Below are 12738 nucleotides of genomic sequence, written 5' to 3'. Positions count from 1 at the left end.
TTCTTAAAGAAAGGGTGGGGTTTCCTAGTTCTGAGCTAACTGGGGGATCTCCGTGTCTGTCACCCATGGGAACGCTGAAGCTAGCTTTGGCAGGTCACACTTAAGAGGTAGCTATGACACGGAATTCCTGTCGTGGCTCAGTGGTAATGAACCCGACTAGTATCCATGATGACGCAGGTTCGATCCCTGGCATTGCTTGATGGGTTAAGGATCCAGCCATGAGCTGTGGTGTAGGTCTCAGACGTGGCTCAGATCCCATGTTGCTGTGGCTGTGGTGTAGGCCAGCAGCTGCGATTCTACCTCTAGCCTGGAAACTTGCACTTGCTGCAGGTGCAGCCCTAAAAAAGACAAGAAAAAGGAGAAGGAGAAGAAGATGGAAGAAAGAAAAGAAAGAAAAAGAAAGAAAGAAAGAAAGAAAGAAAGAAAGAAAGAAAGAAAGAAAGAAAGAAAGAAAGAAAGAAAGAAAGAGAGAGAAAGAAAGGAAGAAAGGAAGGAAGAAAAAGAAAAAAGGAAAGGAGAAGAGAAAAGAAAAGAAAAAGGGAGGGAGGGAGGGTAGGAAGGAAGAAATACCTATGACAGTAGGACCCTTGCTAGCTGTATTCCTCGGTAACAGTCGAGACCATAAAAGCAATTCACATGAGTCCATTTTCTCATTCTCTAGGGTATTTATCTGGGTGAAAAGGAATACTTAGTCATAAATTATATGTCCAATTGGATCATTAGTCTAGTACATTCTTTAGCAGGACTACTGACATGGTGGCTGGTCTTCCATCAGACCTCACAAAACCAGAACAGCAAAACTTGGAGAGTTTACTTTCATGTAGTCTGCAGATTGCTTGGTTTTAAACATAATGCTATACACAGATAAGTTTGTGTGTATGGATCTTATTTTAACGAATATGACAAATCATTGCTATAATAATACCCACTAAATTATTCTGCCCTCTCCCCAAGTTACTAATGTCACAACTCAAATACATTTTGCTCTCTCTGTTTGTTTCTGTGTCAGGTCACCATTATTGCAGATGATAACTGCAGATTTTTATGCTGGTCAAGAGAAAGGTTAACCTACTTTCTGGAATCAGAGCCTTTCCTGTATGAAGTATTTAGATATCTTATAGGAAAAGACATTACAAATAAGCTCTACTCATTGAATGATCCCACCTTAAATGATAAAGTAAGTGTTTTTCTGAGTGTGTTTATTTCATTGAATAAATTAGCCTAGTGAGGTATACCTTCCTTTGTGCAATGTCTGTTTTCCTGGATCTTCATTAAGTAGTCGTGTGTTAAGTGAAATGAGGGTGAAACGAGGATGCTTGCAAATTGGAGACCCTTCAGGGAACCATTTATCCAGAGTGAAGAAATATCATGAATTTGCCATGACCTAGTGAGGTGTCTTCTTGTGAATATCAGGGGCCTCCATTTGTGGTGATGAAGTGCTATCCTCTTTATAGTCTTTCAAGCAGTCCAGGGAAGATGGTAAGTGAGTCCCCCGTAACCCTAACCCCCGACTCACTTACCATCTTCCTTAGGCTGCTTGAAAGAGGGCTTGGGGGTGGCCTTTGCCAGGGAAGGCCAGGCAGCGGGGAGGTTGCAGGCTGTTAAAGGCTGACAGACCCCAGTGAGCAGGAGGTTGGCGTGTTGACCCTGCGTCTTCCAGTCTTGCGCATCCTCCTGGTCAGGTCCCCAGAAAGATCATAACTGACAAGAGAGGTATGGAATGGAAGCCTGTGGCCATTCAGTTAGGAATTTGAGAGCCATGCAGATCTTCAGCGGTTTGCAACTTGAGCTTCATTTCACCACATTTGTGTAGAAGGAAATTAAAACAATTCTAGAAGAGAACTTGCAAAACATTGTTCTGTGATAGATGACGTTCTCTAGGGACTGTGAGTAGGGGTATGTGCACTTGTCAGGTCTTCTGGTCTGGGATGTTATCAAATTAGGTTGGTGCTAGGAGGTCCTGTCATGGCTCAGCGGTGTCAAGCCTGACTAGTATCCATGAGGACGCGGGTTTGATCCCTGGCCTTGCTCAGTGGGTTAAGGGTCTGGCATTGCTGTGAGCTGTGATGTAGGTCTCAGATGCAGCTCAGATCCTGCTTTGCTGTGGCTGTGATGTAGGCTGGCAGCTGCAGTTCCGATTCCACCCCTAGCTTGGGAACTTCCTTATGCCACAGGTACAGCCCTAAAAAAGAAAAAAAATTAAGGTTGGTGCTAATTATTGTTTGGATTAATAAATATCTATTGAGTATATTAAATTTTTATAATGTATTTGTACTAATAACTTACAATAAAAATTAAAGCTAATATGTAATGGGCACTTTCTATGTACCAATAGTTTTCTATTTCAAGGAAAAGTAAATGCTACTTATAGGGAATGTAGGATCTAAGTCCTATAGAGCTCAGAAATTTTAAAATTTCTCTTTGCAGACAATCAAAAAGTTGGACCACCAGCTCAGTCTTTGCACGCAGCTCTCCATGCTGGAAATGAGGAACAGCATAGTCAGCACCAGTGACAGCGAGGACGGCTTACACCAGTTTCTTCGGGGCACCTCCAGCGTGTCCTCTCTTTGTAAGTCATTCCCGCCCCGATGATACTGTGGGATTTTGATGGATGTTGCTGGAAAGGGACAAATGACAACTCTGATCAGAACGTTTCAGGACTTCCCGTTATGGCTCAGTGGTAACGAACCCAACTAATATCCATGAGGATGTGGGTTCGATCCCTAGCCTTGCTCAGTGGTAACAGTTAAGGATCCATCATTGCCATGAGCAGTGGCATAGGTCACAGATGTAGGTTGGATCTGGTGTTGCTGTGTCTGGTGTACACTGGCAGCTGCAGTTGCAATTCGACCCCTAGCCCAGAAACTTCCATATGCCACAGGTGTGGCCCTAAAAAGCAAAAAAAAAAAGTAACTTTTCAGGTAGTAACTATTTGGCAACCTAAAAGTAACAATAAAAATAATCACACTTTTCCTAGCTTCTTTTCTTATTTAGCACATGAGTTAAAATCCAACTTTAGAACTCCCATTTCTATTTCAGAAATTATCCTCTTTTTTGCCATAGACTTTTCTCAAACGCTAGTTCAGTAGCATAGTGTGAAAGAGTCCACGTGTTTTGCTGGGGATCTGGCCGTGTTGTTGTCATGATTTTAGTGAAAGTCTCAGGCCCAGTGTTGTGTTTAAAATGGCAGGAAACATGCTGGAGGTTTTGCTGCCAACTTGTTATCTAGGGGTGAGCACCAGGAGTTAACAGGTAATTGGGTGCTAGAATTTTCCTGAAGATGAAGGAGGCCACTCAACACCCCTGTGAGTCACCTCCTTCACACACCCACCAAGAGGCAAGTTTTCCAAGATTCTTCGAGAGTCTAGCTTGTTTTAAAACATTTTAAATAACACTAATGACAAATGTTGAAGTTTAATAAGTGAAATAAAAGAAATGATTTCAAGAAATGCTTAAAATTATTGTAAGAATTATTCCAAAAATGATTGTATACTGCTGAACAAATTCATGGGAAATAGCAAAAAGGCAGACAGATTCTCCCACTGCCTGAGCTAAAAATTATTAATCTTTACAACTGTATGTTAATCCAAAGTAACTTTTAAGAAAATCCAGATACACATTCAACAGCCCTAAATGTTTATGTAAAATAATCTTGTAACTTTGGATGCTTTAGATACATTGGATTAAGATTTTTAAGTATTTCATAGTCAGGAGAGAGTGGAATTACAGGTCCCTGTGGTTGGCAAAAGCCTGAGCATAGAAATGTGTTGTGCACCTAAGGGAGATTTTGGGAAGCAACACAGTTAGAAATGGCTATATTTTACTCCAAAGTAACTTTCTGGAAGTATAACTGAGGTTGACCAAACTCTGAATCTAATAGTGAATCTAATGTATTATCAGCCTTGTTGAAAATGGTTAGTGGTAAGAATTTTCATTACATGCATAATGATTACTAAGAAAGCCAGCAGAAAGAGAATTACAGTTAAAGATGGTATGTGAATTATTTTTCCTATAGAATAGCATATTTTAGTAGTTACTATTTTTTTTTTTAATCCTACAGGCTTGCTTAGGAAGCACTGAGAACAAACAGTATGCAGTATGACCATTCATTGTCTTTTCTTTCATTTTTTAAGTATAGTTGATTTACAATAGTATGCCAATTTCTGCTGTGACCTAGTCATACATACACATATATACACATTCCCTTTCTTATGTTATCTTCCATCATGGTCTCTTCCCAGAGGCTGGATACTGCTATGCAGTACCATTTTTTTAAATCATTTATCTATACTATTTTTATTATAGAATCTAAATCTTTGGGGGGTAAAATAATGCTTTAGGGGCAAAAAGCTTCTCTTGAGTACGTCACTTAAATAGAATTAAAACATGTTTTACAGATTAACATTGGTACTGTACTTGCCTCCAGAACCATACTTCCTGGTGTTCTGTGGGTGGATGACATGCTGTGCATACAGGCCAGGGTTCTTGGCTCCAGTAAGCATTAGCTGTGTGTCTTGGTGGAAGTCACATGACTTTTCTAACCTGACATGAGCTGTCATATCTCAGCATAGGCTTGGATCTAGTCACAACTCCTGGTCTGTTTCCTTCCTTTCTTCTTTTTCTTCTTCAACCCCTCCTACTTCTCCTCCTCCTCTTTTTTTTTTTTTTTTTTTCTTTTAAGGGCCGCACTTGCAGCATATGGAAGTTCCCAGCCTAGGGGTCCTATTGGAGCTGCAGCTGCAGGCCTACACCACAGACACAACAACACCAGATCTGAGCTACATCTTCGACATGTATTATCACGGTAACACTGGATCCTTAACCCACTGAGCGGGGCCAGGGATCGAACCCTCAACCTCATGGATACTAGTCGGGTTTGTTACCGCTGCACCACAACAGGAACGCCCCCTTCCCTCTTCTTACGGTGAATTTCAAGTTTAATTTCAAGGCCAATCCCTGTGTGGATAATTGATGCTTCCATGTCTGTGGAGAGGTGTGCCATCCTGGGAGGCAGGGTTGCAGCATTTCTTCTCAGTTCCCTTGTCCAGTTGAACTTTGCTATGCTAAAAAATGTGTTCAACCTGCTTACATTGTTTATTTAATTATCTTAGCCTTGGGTTTATTATACAAAATCTTACATGTTTTTGCAAATGCAGAGCCACATGTGTGTGCATACTTTTGAATGTGAGTGTGAGTGTGTGTGTGTGCGTGTGTGAACTGCACAGCAGATCCATGTTCATACCTGCTTCCTTGTGACCAGTCCTCCCTCTGAGTTTCTTGGCTTCACTCCTGCAGTTTAATGAAAGACATGAGTATTTGAGCACAACACTGATATTCCATTCTGAATTATTTAATTCACCTTAACACATGATGCATTAAAAACTGGTTTGTTCTTATTTCTCTCACCTAGATTTTTACCCCAGAACTTCTGAAGACTGTTTTTGTTTTTCTATTACCAGACCCATCAATATGCCATTGACTTTTCCATGTTACAAATGACATTCCTTGTGAAATAGAGACTACGAAACCAATCTCTTAGGAATGTTAGGCTGCGATAACAAAACTTAGCACATATTGAGCACATGGTAGGCCTTAGTCCATGTTAGGTCCCTAAAATGGGTGCCTCAGTTCTTATTCTTCTGGATTTTGATGTGCACGTGGGGGCAGCTGCTCTCAGCACCAGTATGTCAGCTGCATGAATGCTAGTGGACAGAAGGGAATGTTTATTGACAATAGCAGCACCAGGATTATTTCTTATTCTCTGTGCATAATCACATTTAATCTTCACTGTAACCCTGCACAGAGGTATCTCAGCTTTCACTAGATGATGCTGTGCTAAGACAGTCCCCGGACCTCTGGCTACAAGGAAGAAAGATACTGCCTTCTTTCTCTCTCCTGGGTGCTGCTCCAGGTGTGTCCTCCTCACTCTGGGACATTGGAGTGCCCAGTGTTTGGGTCACTGCCATGCATGGAAGAGGGCAGGCGGTGGTGGCAGAATCACCCCATGGCTCTTAAAGCTCCTGTCTCAAGGTGGCACTTGTGTCTCGCACTCATGTCCGCTGGACCAGAGAGGTCACTTAGCCAGAACTACCCCTAGTGGGTGGATCTTTAATCCTCTTGCAGGGGCTCCATGGGAAGGGGACCAGGGAAATCAGGTATGTTAACAATAACACCATCTACCTTGGTGAGGAAATTGGGACTATGAGAAGCTTACTCACTGTGCAGGGAGAGGTGCTGGCAGATAGACCTACACACCCTGTCTCACCCCTCAGGCCAGGCTTTAGACCATATTGCCCCTGTGGTTTAAAAAAGAAAAAGGAGGAGTTCCCATCATGACTCAGTGGTTAACAAATCCGATTAGGAGCGATAAGTTTGCAGGTTCCATCCCTGGCCTTGCTCAGTGGGTTAAGGATCTGGTGTTGCCGTAAGTAGTGGTGTAGGTCGCAGACATGGCTCAGATCCCATGTTGCTGTGGCTCTAGCATAGGCCAGCAACTGTAGCTCTGATTAGACCCCTAGCCTTGGAACTTCCATGTGCCTTTTGCCCTAAAAAGACAAAAAAAAAAAAGAAAGAAAAAGAAAAGACACATGAAATATTTGACCAGTGCTTTATAATGTACAGGTCGCTTTCACACCCATTCTTGCCCTTGAACCTGGTGGTTCTGCATGCTGGGCACAGCTGCTGCTGTTACTCACGTCTTTGCAGAGTCCATAACACTCAGTGAGAAGGGAATATTGGCCCAAAGTCACTTCTTCCCCCTCCACCCGCCTCCTCTGAGAAACTTACCTTCCCTCCTAATTCCTTCATTAGGACCTAGCAGTGCTGCAAATAGGTTTTCTTTTTTTTTTTTTTTTTCCTTTTTTAGGGCCACACCTACAGAGTATGGAAGTATGTAGGGCCACAACCTATACTACACCTTCTGGCAATGCTGGATCCTTAACCCACTGAGCAAGTCTGGGGATTGAACCTGCATCCTCATGGACACTGTGTCAGGTTCTTAACCCACTGAGCCACAACGGGAACTCCCCGAATAGGTTTTCTTAATTTCCATTTCAAAGAAAATTTTGGCCTTCTTCTTTGTATGGGGCTTCTACCTAGGGACATTTAAAATTATCCGGTAATCCTCTCTGGTCAGTTAGCTTTGCATCAGCTTTCATGTTACCTCATATATAACTTAGAGAAAGATGAGTAGTGCTGCTCTGTACAAATTAAAGTTTTTATTTATTTTCCTAATACAACAATTTTGACATTATCCATCCTAGTCACTCATTCATTAACATCCATTTCAACATTTCTCATAATTATTTTTAAAATCAGGATCAAAATGTGCCCATTGCATTTGGTTGAAAAGTCTCTGAATCGCTAGGCTCCACTTCCATCTCTGTCTCCCTCTGTGTGTTTCTGCTTTTTTCTTTTGTTTTGTCTTGTTTTGTTTATCCCGTAGAGCTGAGCTTCTTAAATATGCCTGTGCACACGCATCACTTGGCAATATTATGAAAGGTTTCCGTGCCGCAGACTGGGATGGGGCCTGGGAGTCCCTGTGCTTAACAGGCACCCAGGTGAGGTTGATGTGGCTGGTCCTTGAACTACACTTGGGGTAGTGAGGCTGTAGAATTGCCTGTGTCCTTGAATTTGGCTGATTGCATTCCTGTGGTAGGTGATAAAGATGTTTCTTGAAGCTCACCCAGGTTCTTGTGAAGGCTCTACTTTTAAAGATCTTGAACAGTGTGGGATATAATGCCACAGATGTATTGCATAACATCAAACAGCAAACATTTAGTTAAACAGAAATGCAGTCAGATGTAGAACTACCATATGACCCAGCAATCCCACTCCTGGGCATGTATCTGGACAAAACTATAATTCAGAAAGATACCTGCACTCATATGTTCAAAGCAGCACTATTCACAATAGCCAAGACATGGAAACAACCCAAGACATGGAAACAGCGGATGAATGGATTAAGATGTGGTACCTATACACAATGGAATACTGCTCAACCATAAAAAGGACAAAATACTGCCATTTGTAGCAACATGGATGGAACTAGAGACTCTCATCCTAAGTAAGTCACAAAGAGAAAGACAAATACCATATGACATCACTTACATGTGGAATCTAAAATATGGCAAAAATAAACCTATCTGTAAAACAGAAACAGACTCACAGACATAGAGAACAGACTTGTGGTTGCTCAGGAGGAGCAGGGAGAGAATGGGATGGACTGAGAGTTTGGGGTTAGTAGATGCAAACTATTACATTTAGAATGGAAAAGCAATGAAGTCCTACTATACAGCACAGGGAACTATTTCCAGTCTCTTGGGATAGGACATGATGGAAGATAATATAAGAAGGAGAATGTGTGTATTTGTTTGACTAGGTCACTTGGCTGTACAGCAGGAATTGGCATAACGTTGTAAATCAACTATAATTTAAAAAAAGAAATGCAGTCAGAGAAAGAAGGGAAACTTGAAGTGAATTATTTCAACAAAGTTGCTGCTGACCCCATTTCTTATCCTGTGCTCTGTGTTCACACGTGATGCTGAACCCAGAGTAAGATCTCTACTCTTTACCACAGAGTCTGGATTCCACTTCAAATGATCATTCAAAGCCAAGAAAGTGAAATAATGACATAGTCTGAGAAACACTGCTTCCTGTTTATTCAGTAGCATATAATCCAGGCAATTTAACTTTTTTGCTTTCTTCTTGCTTCATTTACTTGAGCTCCATGTTTGGAAGTGTGATCGTGAGATAGGATGTCCGAGACACAGGAGAGTGATTGAATGCCGTCACATGGACATAAGCTTTCTTCTCTGCTTCCGTGAGCTTCAGGCCTTGACCCTCCTCCTTCCCCTCATGTGCTTCATTGACCTTCTGTTGGGGCATTTATTCACCACGTCTGTGGTGTCTTCTAGCTGCTCATTTTTTCAGGCGAATCATTTCATTTCTTCTTAACGTCTGAGTAGCTGTTGCCTCTTCGAGCCATGCCTTTCCATTCTCTTCTTGTTTTATTGGCATCACTAGATGGCTTTCTTTTCCCTCATCCCTGCCTTTTTTGTCATACATCCCCACTCTCTCAGGCCCTTAACTCTATGTCCCCTTTTTCTCAGGCCTTCCGCACAGAGCTGCCCATGCTCCCGTGTCACCCTGGCCCAGCGATTCTCTAGGTCTGCTGCACAGCTGCCTCCTGAAACCGTCTCCCCTGTTCCCCTGAACTTACCCACCATCTCTGCAGCCCTAAACCTTTCTCTTTGGGGCAGGAAGGGGCTGCAGAATTCCCACTCGTCCTTGCAGCCCAGGGCCCTGACTAGCCATCTGAGCAGTCAGGAACTGATCTGCAAACCTCCTCATGGGATCCACTAATCTCATCCTCCCCATTTGCCATAACTTGTATTCTTTACTTGCATCCCTCAGTGCTGGTGCTGAGTCCCTCTATGGGAAATTAGATACAAAGGCCATACCCACCCTTCAGCGTTATTGTCCAGAAAGCTTCCATCCAAAGTCAATTTCTCCAATTTAAAAAAAAAAAAGCTTATTACCTCAATTAAAAAAAAAAAACCTTTTTTTTTTTTTAATTTAAAAAAGTCGCAATATAAATAGGCAAAGGCAGGAAAGGGGATGATAATCCTTTCTGGTAAAGAAACCATTAAATGCTTCCCTATCCCCATTCATCAAAAAAATGTATCATCTAATTAAAATTCCAAATCCCTATTTTTAATTACTTGCTAAGGCCAGTTGGCCAGATGGTTCAACATAATAAATATAAGAACACTTTGAAAGGAATGAAAATGTCATCAAAGTTAACAGAGGAAAAGGGGGGAAAACCTTACAGAATTATATTGCTTACTTCACAAAAGTGTCACTCCTTGTTAAAAACTGTGTTTCTGGAGTTCCCGTCGTGGCGCAGTGGTTAACAAATCCGACTAGGAACCATGAGGTTGCGGGTTCGGTCCCTGCCCTTGCTCAGTGGGTTAACGATCCGGCGTTGCCGTGAGCTGTGGTGTAGGTTGCAGATGTGGCTCGGATCCCGCGTTGCTGTGGCTCTGGCATAGGCCGGTGGCTGCAGCTCCGATTCAACCCCTAGCCTGGGAACCTCCATATGCCGTGGGAGCGGCCCAAAGAAATAGCAAAAAGCCAAAAAGAAAAAAAAAAAAACTGTATTTCTGAAGCAGAGAGATAAGCCACTTGACAATCTTCATATCACAGTCCTGTTCTTACTTGAGGATCAAACTTGAGGTCGGGTCTTCATTCTCGGAAACAGGTGTGATCTTCACTCTGTATTTAAGAACAACAAATATGTCTGTTTATTTTTTCCTGGGAAGAGAGACCCTCAGGCCCTCATGTAACCAGAAGCACATGGAAATAGAAATAAGCGCAATAAGGACAGAGTTCTGTCAAAGGGAATTTTTCTCACCCAATTCTTTACCACTTAGATGGCAGAGTTGGAACTGGTTGCTGTGTAGGATCTCCTTGGTCTGTGCATAAAAGGGCTTCCTGTGGTTCTCTGACTCCAGAACTTAGGAAGACAGGAAAAGCCTGAGCCTGTGGAGGCCCATGGTTGGTTTGCCCCTGTAGGCAGTGACCCTTCGAGATGCAGAGTGGGTCTCGATCACCAGCTCCTTTTCTTCTCAACTAGGCTCCACCAGGAACTGCTATGTGAACAGTCTACTGAGGAGAGACTTTGCTTCCCAGATCCAAATTCCCCTCTGGGTGTCCCTGGCATTGTCACCCCCCTGTGGTCTGGCAGGAGTGGAGGTGTCCACTGCTTAGTTCAGGCATCTTACATTGAAGTCTCTCTTCAACCTTTGCTCAGAGCCTGTGTTTTTGAGGTTTTCTTCTCTTTGACCCTCAGGATTGCTGCCTGGTGCTCCCATTCTCTTTCCCACCTGAACACGCTGAATTTGGTGCACAGCTCAGAGTAAATGCCCTTCTGCTGCCTGTGCCTTCTCCAGCCCTTGATGTCTATGCAGCTTAGATCCCGCATTGCAGTGGCTGAGGCATAGGCCAGCAGCTGTAGTTCTGACCCCTAGCCTGAGAACTTCCATATGCCATGGGTGTGGCCCTAAAAAAGCAAAAAAACAAACAAATACACAAACAAGCCAACTTCACACCTGATAAGTCTGGATTAAAGTTCAGTCCAAGGCCTTTGTTTTACATACTTTTAGAATAAACTGTGTTAATTAGCATCCAGAGCCAATTGAGAGGTAGGTAATAGCCAAAAATAATGCTAATTAATTATCCCTTTTTGATTATAATAAATACAAAAATATAGTTAACCACTTCTGTCTCCCACTTGTAAACGTGATTTTAATAGAAGGATAAAAATCCAATTTCTGGAAATTTTATGGATATGGAATTATTTGCTCCTCTAGAATTTGGAATAAATGAAAAGTAAAGCATTATACAGAAGCCATAAACCTCATAGTAGCATCCTTGAGGGGCAAAAGAAACATTAATAAACACTTAGCCAAAGAGAAGCTCAGTTTCTTCCTCTGTTCCCTCCTCTTGCTCTCACACTTAGGGAAGGTAATAGGCCTTCTAGGAGAACTTCTGATGATGCATCAGCTCATGAGATTAATGACAAATGAGACCACCTTGTAGAAAGAATTTATTAACATTCAACTTGTGAAATGTAAGATAGTCCCATTGAAGCAGAGTATTATTTCTTTTTGTTCATACTCCAAGTTGGATTTGGATTTATTAATGGACAAAGAAATGATTTGTAGCAGCATAGTGATCAGCTCTGAGACTTTTCAGTGAACTAGCAAGTCTTTGGGGAGGGTGGAGAGTCCTGGGTTCAAAGCCAGTGAACCCCTTCCCTGGGAAGCCCACCTTTCTCCTGGCCATGACTGAGGCCAATTCCCAGGTAGGGCCAAGTGAACATCATACTTGGCCCTTAGTGGTAGAACAGCCCAGGCTATCTGAGGTTGATACAGAGTGGGTTCTCTCTGTGCCTCTGACTCCTATTGAGGGATCAGGCAGCCCGCTGATGCTGACATCTACAAGTCCAATGATATTCCTGTCATCTTCTGGTGCATCTGGCCTCATGGCAAAAGAGCCACAGCATCGTGCTGGGAACTGGGATGCAGGGGGCTCATGGGCTGTGATGCAGCCATGGCTCCTGGAAGGGGATCTAGGCTTCTCTGTGTGAAAAGAACATCAGCACACATGTTCAGCCTTGCATGGCCATTAGGGCACCCTGGTTTATTTAGGGCCAAATCCGTTTCTGAGTGATTCCCTCCCTGGTGGGAAAAGTATTTGCCCACTGCATCTCCCTTGCTCTGTTTCTTTCACAGGCATCCAGGCTGTCTTTGTTTCAGCCTCTGAGTGTAAAGTAGAAATAATGATATGGATGTAATGAGGATGGATTGCTCCTGAAAGTACAGTGCAGTTCCCGAGAAATAAAACCAGCTAGAGGCAGAGACTATGCTTGGTTCATTTTGATTTCCCCAACCTTTAACCCAGCCTCCAGCACCTTGTAGTCATTTGGGACTTCTTTGGGCTGATTGGATGAAAACTTTGTAGCTGGCGACAGTAGTGACAAACCTAGCTGACGCTGACTTCAGGGCTTGGTACTCCATGGCCATGCAAGACTGAACATGTGTGCTGATGTTCTTTTCACACAGAGAAGCCTAGATCCCCTTCCAGGAGCCTGGGCTGTAAGCACTTTCAAGTCATCAACGCTATGAAAGTGGTTTCCCTCAGGGGACATGGTACAGAATAGAGTGATAACAGTCA

General features: G+C 42.8%; 1 protein-coding gene across 3 annotated transcripts in view; it reads left to right on the top strand.

Moving 5' to 3' along the window:
- The window catches only part of BVES (blood vessel epicardial substance), a 45270-nt gene that overhangs the window by 18018 nt on the left and 14514 nt on the right, over nucleotides 1-12738 (top strand). For 2 of the 3 annotated variants that reach the window (XM_047761657.1, XM_047761674.1), the window contains exons 6-7: nucleotides 1010-1177; nucleotides 2428-2569. In XM_047761657.1, coding sequence (XP_047617613.1) covers nucleotides 1010-1177; nucleotides 2428-2569 — 310 coding nt within the window. The remainder of the gene's footprint in view (nucleotides 1-1009; nucleotides 1178-2427; nucleotides 2570-12738) is intronic. The other variant, XM_047761664.1, reaches the window with a different exon arrangement.

The sequence above is a fragment of the Phacochoerus africanus genome, chromosome 2 (genome assembly GCF_016906955.1).
Source record: "Phacochoerus africanus isolate WHEZ1 chromosome 2, ROS_Pafr_v1, whole genome shotgun sequence".
NCBI lineage: Eukaryota > Metazoa > Chordata > Mammalia > Artiodactyla > Suidae > Phacochoerus > Phacochoerus africanus.
This window is presented reverse-complemented; position numbering and strand designations above follow the sequence as displayed.